Below are 11,108 nucleotides of genomic sequence, written 5' to 3'. Positions count from 1 at the left end.
CAGCTAACACTAACACTGGCTTGCACTGAACTGACTGACTGACTGAACGGACTGGACTTGATCTTCTCAGCCAAATTCATCGCCCATCAGCTTCAAGATTCTCCATAATCTTGTCTTGTCTTGTTGTGGTGGTGGTGTCTTCTTCCTCAATTTTTCATCTTTACCTGGGCCTTCCCCTTCCTTCCCACGGACTTCTCAACCATCGAAGGTACGGCAATAGTTAGTTTAAACACTCCCTTTTGCGTGTCATTTGGGGTAGTGTTATTTTTTTTTTCCCCTTCTCCTTCTATTGTCTTTCCCTCCCTTTCCGTTTCCTGGGTTTTTCTTTTCCTTTCGCTGCTCTACAAAACATCACACCGGACTTTCTCTGCCCGCGCATGAAGATCAACTTTTGGGATCAATTGCTGGGGAATCGATCGTTCTGGTAGACCGTAGTTATTGCTACTGCTGCTGCTACTACTACGACGACGACGACGACAAGCTGGAGCTGCTGTTTCTGCTTGCTGTTGCTACCTCACTAAACCAAACCAACCAACCAACCTTTTAACTACTACTTTCTACTTTTTACTACTTCTACATCCGGCGAAGTTCGTCCTTGTACTGGCTTCTCCTCTCTTCTGTTCTCTCTTCTCTCTTTTCCTTTCTCACTCCCTCTTGACAGTCTCGCTCTGCCAGGCCCGCCAACCAACCAACCAAACAGCGGGTAGCTTTTCTTGCTTCGCTCACTTGATCCACTTGGCCGAACCTCTTTTTACTTCATTCCCTCTCCAATCTCCATTCTACTACTACTACTACTTACTATCTCGACTTACTACCCTCGCGTTCCCGCCTGGGGATTCACTCAATCAATCTACTACTTCTACCTACCTTCACGTTGCTGTTCCACCCTCCGAGGAGGAATTTTTCCTAATTTTCTCCCCTCCAGGTATGTTCTCATCCTTTTCCCTCCCCATCTCCCCCATTTCTTGCCCGATTGTTCCCCCGTTTTACTTTTCTATTTCTGCTCTCCTTCCCGCAACCACGCGACCCCCAGCTTTTTCCTTGGGGAGCGATCCTCCTGGCACGTTTCCATCGTCACATACCTCTCGTCTCATCTCGGCCTTTTGCCTGGCTGCCATCCTCCGCCCTTTTCTTCCCTGTACTTCCTGATGCGTCCTTCACCCCCAGCATATCCCCATCCTTAACTTTATTCCAACCAATGTACCATACACCTGGCTCTTTCACCGTTTTCCCCATTCCCTTTCTCAACCTCACGTACCCATGTCGCTTAGCATGGCCTTTCACCGTTCAACATAGTTAATGCCTGCATCCCTTCCCTGATCTTATTGCAGTTCCTACTTGATTTAATGGGGCCTGCTTGACATACGTCTTTTCCTTGTTTTGATTTTTTCTCTCCTGCTTTCTCATCTACTTCGCGTGACCCACTTCACTGCTTGCCCTTTTGGTGTTGCTTGCCTGAAGATCTTGCATTTTTGCCTCATCTTATCATTGTGTTCTCCATCAACGACTGCATCTCAACAGCCTTGTTGTCTGTTCCTGTCTTCCCCTAAAACGTTGATTTAGTGGATCCTCATATCTGACTGTGTTATTCGTCTTGTTTCTTTCCATTGCCCCTCCACCCCATTTGCTCGACTCGTTCACGCATCCTTAACTCTAACCGAATTCTCAACTAGATAGTGGACAGCAATGGCGGGGGTCAAGCGTAAACTTGAAGCTACCCAAGCCTCAGCTACATCCTCTGGTGGTCACGCTGGCGCAGGGGCTTCCCAGAACAATACTAGTAAGTTTTTACCCCCTTCCAGCTGTCGCAGCAGATTCTTATGGCTCCCCAGACTCCACAAATGATGATTTCTCATCTGTTCGTGTGACTCGGAGTTTACGTTCGAGTCGAGATGCACGTGCCTCTCAACATGATGTTAGAGCCCCCAGCAACACTGCTGCTACGGCTGGGAACAGCAACAATCATCTAAGAAACAACACCAATCGCCCATCACGTATTATCACGCTCAGCACTCGTGCTGCTCGAGCCAATACTGCCGCGGAGAATGCAGCTCGCGAAGCGGCGCTCCGTGAGACTGCAGCGCGTGAAAATGTAGCCCGTGAAAACACCGCTCGCGAAACCCGTAATACTCGGACTCGCGCAAGCGCCCAGTTGGCCACTGCCCAACCTGAAACGCCAGTAACAGCCGTTCCAGAAACCCCTCGGCACAAGCGCGTCAAGCGGGGGCCGACGGTTGAAGAGACACCTCGGACTACGAGGCAGTCGGCGAGACTCAGGGCCCATGTGCATCCAACATCAGCTGAAGATGGTTCTAACGATCAGGGCATCGTCCCGAAATTCTCAGAGCCGAGCCCTTCTACCACTGCTGCCCCGAGTACCAGAACGAGAAATAGAAGCCGGCAATTTGCTGACAATATCATTGACACTACTCACAATGCTACTTCTACTGCTCCTGCGGTCAAGTCTCCTTCACCAGACAGGACCACTCCTGTCCCGGCTGAGCAACCCAGGCCACCGCAAGATGAGCCTCAGAGCATCGTGCCAGACCTTCATTCTTTTACGAAGGAAGAGTCACCAAAGGGCACCGTTGTTGATGAAGACAAGAGTGGTGTCACTGAACCGGCAGCCCTTGAGACTGCTGATCGTCAGAATTCAACGACCACCCCAAGTCCAGAGGCATCCGAGAAGCCTAAGTCGTCGTCTCAACCAGAAGATACTGGTGCGGTTGAGAGCGAGAGTGTCTCGGAATCCCCTAGTAAGAAGCCTAAAGTGGAAGAGGGCGAGTTGGAGCACACATTAGATCAGCAATTGCAGAATGGCACCGGTGGTAATCCGACATCACGGTCCCCCGCTGAGGCCGTGGCCGACTCGAGAATTGACTACGACTCTCGCCAGGTGACTGAAGAGATTGAAGGATCAACGCCAGAGGTAGCCACGGAGTCGACGGCCGGTAAACCAACCCGTGGTGGACGGACTCGAGGCCGCGGTCGTGGTGGACGGAGTCGCGGCTCAGCGCGTTTCGCAGTGAACAAACGAGGACGAGGCGCCGCACGCAGTGGTCGTGGTGGTCGCACCGGTCGACAACTGGATCGCTCGAGCGATGTGGAGCCTGACCGCTCTCCTTCCCCAAGTGCAGCTACCCAGAAGCTGCGGGACAGGCAACGGGAGTTGGATAAGGCCTTCAAGAAAGTGGCTGCTGCTCAGCGGCTGGCGCTGGCAGTGCTAGCCACGCAGTCTGAGAAGCGACTGGCCCGCGATAAGAACGCGCATAAGAACGTGCCAGAGTTTGAAGAAGTCAATATGCAGTTGAAGGAGAGACTAAATGGGCGGAAGGAGGTTTTACGCCGGGAATACGAGCTCAAGGTGGCGCAGGAGCACCGGCTATTCGAGGCCAACAAGCAAGCTATTGAGGAGCGATATCGGGTGAGTGATGACGCTTATTCCTTTCATTAGACGAGCTCCTGACAACCAACGAACAACAGGCCCAAGCCCGCAATATTCGCGAAGAGCACCTGCTGGCCAGTCAGGGGGCGTATATGACTTTTGTCGAAGGCCGCCGTGCCGCGGAAGATGATGAGCATACTGAGGTATGTATAGAATCCGGTGCTCGGAACCAGGAATGGCTACTAACGTTACACTGCAGACTGATGATTCCGAAACTGAGCCGGAGCGCGGACGAGTGGTACCACCCGCCAGGGAAGTGTTCAGAGGCTTCAGCTCCAACTATGTTCGGAATCCTTCTGGGGCAGCCCTTTACGATCGTGCTTACTTTGGCTGGGACGACTTCGTTCAGCGGGCCAAGGTGGGCGACGACATTGATCCGCAGATGAAGGAAATCCGGGACGCAGGCCCCTTTGCCGGCATGACCGCTGAACAGATTCTCGACATGTTGGTGAAAGCGACCGGGGTTGTTGAAGTTCCTCGCAACACAGTGCCGGCAGAGATCAGTCCTCCGGTGGTGCTGCCTGACTTGCGTCCCCGAGCATTGTCAGCCCTGGCAGATATTGCTGCGGCGGAGCCTCCGCGCCCTCCCCTGTCACAAGCTGCTCCACGCCTCTCGACTCATCGAGCCCTCCTGCCCCAGCCTGCACAGCCGCCATTGGCCCACGGCCCTGCCGAAACTCGACAATTTGTGCTGCCTCCACCCACCCCCCAGAGACAACAGCCCCGTCGTCTTCTTCCAGCGGGGCAACAGATTCCCCCGATCAACGAACAGCTCGGCTTGCCTGATCCTTTTGCCTCCATGGGAGGGCCTCCTCACCTTCCTCCTCCGCCGGGGTCCAACTTTCATCGACCTCCCCTACCCGGTTTTATGACGGGACACCACCCCCCAAGTCTTTATTATCCGCCGCCGCCTCCACCACCTCCCCCAGGGCCTCGTCCCCCCTTTTAGCGGGGAAGGGGATGAGTGTGCGCGCAGGCTTATCTTGATTTGTCTTTTCGCGCTAGGATTCTCCCCCGGAGTTTTGAAGTAGACTTCTTCGTTGGGATATGTAAGGCCTTTTCTCTTTTCGATTACCTAGCGACTGGTTATGTATTTAGCTACGGAGGATTCCCCTTAGGCGTTGAGTGGTTAGGATCTTCTCTTCATAAACATGATTTCTAATTTTTCATATTATTGAGTTCGTCCTTCTTGATCTCACGTCTCTTCTCACCCGGAGTGGGGAACCGTACTATGCGGCGGTGTAACTATGTAAAGGGGGCTGGGTCTAGTAGTTACTGGGGAATCTAGACCCACCGGAGGATGAATCATAATGGCTCATGTCTTGCTGGCGATGAGTCGACGGGGGGAAATGATGACTGATGCTGATTGCTGACTCATGACTGGTTCTGCCCGGTCGCCGCCTTCCACCCCGATTGGGACTAGTGCCATAGGCGGGGCTATCGCTCGAAGCTTTTTATTTCCTCGGGCTTTTCCTCCATCACTGCGGTTCACGACCCTGCTGTGCTCTTTAATTTGCCTGCATCTTTTGCCTGATCGAGTCCCGTCTCTCGTCAATTGCAAGTCGCAAAGTCCTGTTCTAGCACTTTGTGTTCCTTTCTCGCCGTTTTCCCCGCCACGAACCTCTTCCCGACAGGCTCTGCCTCGCCCTCACCCCGCCTTCACCACTTCGAATCTCTCTCTCTCCTCCCAGCGATCTTTTTCCCTTTCACGGGCACTCGATCAACTTCCTCGCTCTCTCGAAGCGCAAGACCTAGATTTCTCCAAACTTCACTATTTCCACCACTAGTACTCCGACTCCGACAGAAGGAATCATGGCCGTCCGCGCGCAGTTCGAGAACTCCAACGAGTGAGACGCACCCCGGAGAATTTTCTGTTGGCTTGCTTGACCATGCAGCCCAGACCTCACAGCTTCTGGACCCTTTACTAATGCATATTTGTTTTCTAGGGTCGGTGTTTTCTCCCGTCTCACCAACTCCTACGCCATTGTTGCCATTGGCGCTTCCGAGAACTTCTACAGGTGCATATATATATACCCGTTCCTACCAAAACCACAAACCCAGTCCCATTAACGCTCCATTTAGTGTATTCGAGGCCGAATTGCAAGATGTCATTCCCATCTGCCACGCAACCATCGCCGGAACCCGCATTGTTGGCCGTCTGACGGCAGGGTATGTCTAGGGCCCGGACTCAAATTTGATCTCCGTTTATCAAAATCCGCTGACCATCTTTCGCCCAATGTCAGAAACCGCAACGGTCTCCTCGTCCCCACCACCACGACAGACCAAGAGCTTCAACATCTCCGGAATACGCTACCCGATTCGGTGAAGATTCAACGTATAGAGGAACGTCTTTCGGCTCTGGGGAACGTCATCTGCTGTAATGACCATGTCGCGCTGATCCACCCGGATCTCGAGCGGGAAACCGAAGAAATGTATGCCCGTGATACCCCTTACACACACATACATGCAATTTTTTTGCACACTTTATGCTAACATGTACAAAAACCAACAGCATCGCCGATGTCCTCGGCGTCGAAGTCTTCCGTCAAACCGTCGCCGACAACGTCCTGACTGGCTCCTACATGGCCCTCTCCAACCAAGGTGGTATCGTCCACCCCAAGACCTCCATCCGTGACCAGGATGAACTTTCCTCCCTCCTGCAAGTGCCCCTCGTCGCTGGTAGTGTCAACCGCGGTAGCCCCGTCGTCGGTGCCGGTATGGTCGTGAACGACTGGCTCGCTGTCACGGGTCTGGACACGACAGCCACGGAATTGAGTGTGATTGAAAGTGTCTTCCGTCTGGGTGAGATGGGTCCCCGTGGTGTTGGCATGGGTAACGCCAACAAGGAGAGTATCGTGGAGAGTTTCTACTAGATTTAACGCCTTTTCCTTTCTTTTTTCCTCTCTTCACGTTTTCTTTTTTTTTTTTCTTTGCCTCTCTCGAACATACATGAATATCCTTATTGTGCTATGAATGAATGGAATGGGTAGAATATCCGGGGGTGTATATGTGTGCGTGTGTGTGTGTGTGGACTGACTGGACACTATTCTTCTCCTTAAAAAAAACTCCCTTTTATATCATCCTCGTAGACTTGACGGAACTAATCAAACACATATATGCATACATACATACATATTACAAAGAACCAACAAACTAGGTGCTTATATCATTTAAAAATAAAGAAAATTAATACCTCCGTAAGTATTAAAGAGAAAATGCTAACTGCCAATCTGGATTCATGGTCTACTACTAGTTGTGGAATTAGCTAGTATTAGTATCATATCAACTGATGATGATGATGATGATGATGATGATGATGATGATGATGATGGTATACATTTGTACACGCATGTATGCACTACACTTAATCACTACTGCGTATGGGTACATCTAGAAGTGGAAAAAGAATAGATATAGATATGTGCTTTTAGTAATACACTTCATGATCCTACTTATCCTCTCTCCCTCACTTTCTCTCGTCGACAAAGCCTAAGAAGAAATGAAATATCCTTGTTGATTGAGTACTTCTTGTTGTTTTCCTTTCTCTCTCTCTCCTCTAAGACCGGGAGGTATGCAATCATCATAGCTATCGTGGGTACGAATTGGGGGTATTCAGTTTGAACAAGGAAAAGTGATAATAAAAGGGGATAGGAATGCAAATATAGAAAAAGAGAAACGAAAGAAAACCCAGACGAGAAGGAAAGAGCAACTGGAAGGGAGGGAATAAAATATAGTAAAAAATAGAATAGCACAAGGGGAAGAATGGCACAAGGAATAAGATGAACGGCCAAATCGAGTCAGATCAATTCAAAACGAACCAGATGCTCTCCGAACAAATCCCCTTAAGCTAAGGTATTGGGGAACATAGAGGGGCAAATATAATAGAAGGAGGGCTAAGAATAAATGGCAGCCAATTAGTCATATCATATCAAGTCAAGTCGAACTCCTAGAACACCAGACCCGATGCTGGAACTTCCCCCCTTGGGGTGGAATGGATGATGGGGATATCAGCTGGCTAGCTTTGGTTTCACTAGCTGACTGGGGTTACTCATGCTATACCCGCCCCTCGATACCAATGTGTCTCGGGTTTAGCTCCTTCACGCCATCTTCGGGGTTGAAGTGATTGTCGTTGGTATCCATCTCCTGCTCAGGGTAGGGAGGAGGTGGCGGAGGAGGCGGAGGAGAACCAAGATCTTGTTTGTCTGCAGGAGTGGGCTCATCTGCATCGCTCTTCATATTCCCATCTTCGCCACTTTGGCCTTGCTCGTTACCAGGGCTCATGGGAGGAGGGGGTGGTGGTGGCGGCGTGGAGGATCGTTGGCGCTTGGACGAAGACGGGGTAGTATACTCAGTTGTGCTTCCATCACCGGTGCTTGGCTCATCTTCTCTCTTGCGTTTCAAGAGGCCTTGCACTTCGTCTGTCATGGTCGTAGGCGTCTCGTCATCCTGTGTTGGAACCCGATCGTCCTCATCGTCAGACATCTTTACATGCAGACCGTCATCCTCGACGGCCTCCGCTGCCGCGTCATTTGGCTTCGCATCTGGCTCTTTCGACTGTCGCTCTGCTTTCCGTTGTTCGTATGCGCGGTGCTTGACGACAGCTTTGTCGAAGAATTCTTTGCAGAATTTCTTCACCTTCTTTTGCTGCTTGTCATCGATCTTGGTAGGATCCCCAACACGGTTGTTTTTGAAATCCGAATTTACCAGTTTCTTAGCCACCTGTGTTGACAGCAATTGGTTAGCTCGACTAATCTTCTGTGAAAGCTTCAAGAGAGGTTTCATCTCACATCTTTGGCATAGCGTTTCAAGTCGTCTTTTGGAAGTTTGTGCTTAAACTTGTCCACCACATACTTGACATGGGGATAGAGCTATTCACCGTCAGTACTTGCACGCCTTTCTCGAGTTTTACGCCTCAAACGCTGTACTACTCACCGTGTTCTCATAGATTTTCTTTCGCTTCTCCTCGCTATATGACCTCCACTTTTCTTGACCATCCTTCATATCCGGTGTTGGTCTAGACGCTTGTGGTGTAGCTGGGGTCCCGCTCTTCTCCTTTGGTGTGTTCTCCTTGGCGTTCATGATACCATCGATGATGTCCTGCAATGCCTTGTCTCTCGATTCTTTCGGGGCCGGTGGCGGTTGAGGAGCGGCCTTTGTCGGTCGCGTCCAGGTAGTATCCCCGCGAGCGGAGTAATAGTAGGTTCTCCCATTTGATTCTGCTTGGAACCATCCTGGCGGGAGGGGGTTGAATTGTCGACGGAAGGGTCGGGGACCATGATGGTGAGGATTTCTCTGGCCATGTCCGCCTCGCGTTTGAGCAGCTGGCCCGCGAGGGGCTTCTATAGACCGCGACCTCGATCGGGAACGAGACTTTGACCGTCGTCGCTCATCTCGAGTGTTCTCCCGCCGCCCGAACTGATTAACAGCTGGCGTCGTGGCATTGGGATCTCTCTTCATGCGTGGAATGCGATAACCAACCTCGAGGGTCGACCAGACTTGCAGCAAGGTGGCTGACTTCTTCTCCACACGCTCATCACCACAGCTGGTCAATGGTTGAATGGTAGACTCAATCTTGGAGTCGATGATCTTGTTCCGCGTCAGACGAGGAAACTTGTCGAGAATGTCGAGAATCTGTAAAACGACGTTGTGATCCTCCTTCCACATGCCCAGCTGAGAGTTCAGAATCTGGTATCCATGCATTTTCACCACCCGATTACGGACTCGCTCATCATCACAGCGCTGAATTCGTCCCAGGAGCTTGACCGCGATCCATTTCTCCTTGCACTGCATGAGCGCCGCCATGACCTTAGTCACGCCATTCTCCTCCAGGGACTTGGGCTGCACGCTGTCCACATATTCCTCATCGTCCTCTCCCGTCTTCTTCTTGCGTGGCCGCTTCGCAACCGCGGTGTCCCAGCCGTCTGCATCGTCAATACCCAAAGCTTCGATGGTAGCATTCGACAACTTTGTAGCCCGCTCCGTTTGAGTTCTACCTCCGATGAAGCCGGTACAGTTAGGCTCGCCGCAGTAACAGGGTTGCGGATCTGCCCCATAGCGGTCGACATTGTAGTTGAAGACGAGTTCCTCACCAGCTTGAATGTGTCGTTCAGCAAAAATTCCCATGCGAAGTTTCTCGCCAACGACCCATTTGTCGACATAACAATTGGGATTGCACGAATGGTTGCAAAAGCGGCCAAGATTACCCTTTTTGGTCGCATCGACAAATTCACCCTTGCTGAGGGACATGAAATAAAAGTGCTTGATTCCCTCTTCGTCATACTGTCTCATGCGGCGCCGAAATTGGCCCTCGTTGATGACTTCGCCCACATACTCAAAGATGAATTGGTGCGGTCGCAGGTCAGCCTCCGCCCGGAGACCGAACCCTTTCTTTTCCGTTTTGATCACCGCCACCGGAGCATATTCCCTTCGCTGGAATCGTTGGTTCTGACACTCTGGCCCACATCCACAATCGCCCATGCATTCGATCTTGGTCGCGCGGTTAATGCAATCTGAGTCCTCACCGCATGCCAGATTTTTGGAGACCGACGGTTCTGGTCATGGGTTAGCTAATTAGGTCCGTAGGTGGGGGGGAAGACACAAAACAACACAGACATGGAAAAACCAACAACCAAAGAAAAGGGGGAGATGTATCGTAATAACAACGTGAAATAACAGAGTGGTTCAGATAAATAGGGAAGGGACAGAAAATAAACAAAAAGGCAGGAGCGTAGACCAGGTGGCCGTTCCCACCCCTCTCTCAAGATGGGTTTGAGGAACGCCACCACGCGTAGGAGCCAAACGATGAAGCCAGTGACGGCGAGGTTGAGTAGACAGACAGCGCAGGAGATAATCAGTAAAAACTTACCCCATTCTTCAGCACAATCGCATTCCATCGCATGTTCAGTATAACCCATGTACTTATTGGCGTACGTGCATGCGTCCATCAAGTCAAACGTCGCTTGAGCCTCAGCTGTGCTATCCGGCAGATGGGCAAACAACTGCGGTGGCCGTGGAACAACCTTCTGGGAAGAGCTCCGTGTTAACTTGGGAGGCTGTCCAGGCTCGAGCTTGACAATAATGTCGCCTCCGACTTTCTCCTCCTCCACGTTGTCCCCATGATTGTTCTCCGCCCCTTTCACATTGCTTCCGTCGTCTTCGTAGTTCTCTTCCTTCTTCACCGGGGCTCGAGAAGAAGATCGTGATCGTTCTGCCTTTGGGGTCGGGACGGGGGAGGCGTTGGAGGCCGCGTTTGACGATTCATCCTTGATCATGGCTCCTCCGCCATTTGGCATGGCTGAGTTTTCGGGCGCTGCGTCGGACTCCAGCTTCATCGCGGTCACCGCATCTGCGACAGATTCTGATTGATGGTCCGCGTAGTCATGAGGGGACATGACGACACGGACGGAGCGCGCAACTTATTCGGTGCCCGGTGGGAGATGCGCTGAGGCTAGGCTAGATCGGAGACCGCGCGAGAAAGTTGTCGTTGTGGTTGCAGTTCCAGTCTGGTGGAAGACAAGAAGCAAAAGAGAAGCAAAAAGGTAAATGGTGAAATTGAAAGAAGGGGGGCGGAAGGAGAAAAGAAAAAATAAAAAGAGAGAGAGAGAGAGCAAAGAAGGGAAAGTGAAGCGATGAGGAAAGACTGGCAGAATAATTCGACGAGAAC

General features: G+C 51.3%; 4 protein-coding genes across 4 annotated transcripts; 3 read left to right on the top strand and 1 right to left on the bottom strand.

Annotated features, from left to right (window-relative positions):
- Positions 1-1,686: 1,686 nt before the first annotated feature.
- Positions 1,687-4,394, top strand: AKAW2_70809A (uncharacterized protein; the record flags this gene model as incomplete). Its single annotated transcript, XM_041683431.1, has 4 exons — positions 1,687-1,780; positions 1,833-3,424; positions 3,484-3,588; positions 3,645-4,394. 4 exons carry the CDS (start codon positions 1,687-1,689, stop codon positions 4,392-4,394), a joined length of 2,541 nt encoding a protein of 846 aa, XP_041547693.1.
- Positions 4,395-4,821: 427 nt separating this feature from the next.
- AKAW2_70808A (uncharacterized protein) lies at positions 4,822-5,232 on the top strand (the record flags this gene model as incomplete). Its single annotated transcript, XM_041683430.1, has 1 exon — positions 4,822-5,232. One exon carries the CDS (start codon positions 4,822-4,824, stop codon positions 5,230-5,232), a length of 411 nt encoding a protein of 136 aa, XP_041547692.1.
- A 25-nt stretch (positions 5,233-5,257) lies between these two features.
- TIF6 (translation initiation factor 6) lies at positions 5,258-6,318 on the top strand (the record flags this gene model as incomplete). The annotated part of the gene is made up of 5 exons (XM_041683429.1): positions 5,258-5,292; positions 5,392-5,463; positions 5,528-5,614; positions 5,689-5,877; positions 5,958-6,318. 5 exons carry the CDS (start codon positions 5,258-5,260, stop codon positions 6,316-6,318), a joined length of 744 nt encoding a protein of 247 aa, XP_041547691.1.
- A 1,180-nt stretch (positions 6,319-7,498) lies between these two features.
- On the bottom strand, positions 7,499-10,836 carry set2 (SET and WW domain protein; the record flags this gene model as incomplete). Its single annotated transcript, XM_041683428.1, has 4 exons — positions 7,499-8,164; positions 8,233-8,313; positions 8,378-9,996; positions 10,311-10,836. The coding sequence occupies 4 exons, from the start codon at positions 10,834-10,836 to the stop codon at positions 7,499-7,501; spliced, it is 2,892 nt and encodes a 963-aa protein (XP_041547690.1).
- Between the last annotated feature and the right edge of the window lie 272 nt (positions 10,837-11,108).

The sequence above is a fragment of the Aspergillus luchuensis genome, chromosome 7 (assembly GCF_016861625.1).
Source record: "Aspergillus luchuensis IFO 4308 DNA, chromosome 7, nearly complete sequence".
NCBI classification, from domain to species: domain Eukaryota; kingdom Fungi; phylum Ascomycota; class Eurotiomycetes; order Eurotiales; family Aspergillaceae; genus Aspergillus; species Aspergillus luchuensis.
The sequence above is the reverse complement of the archived record's forward strand: the minus strand, read 5'-3'. Positions and strand labels throughout refer to the sequence as shown.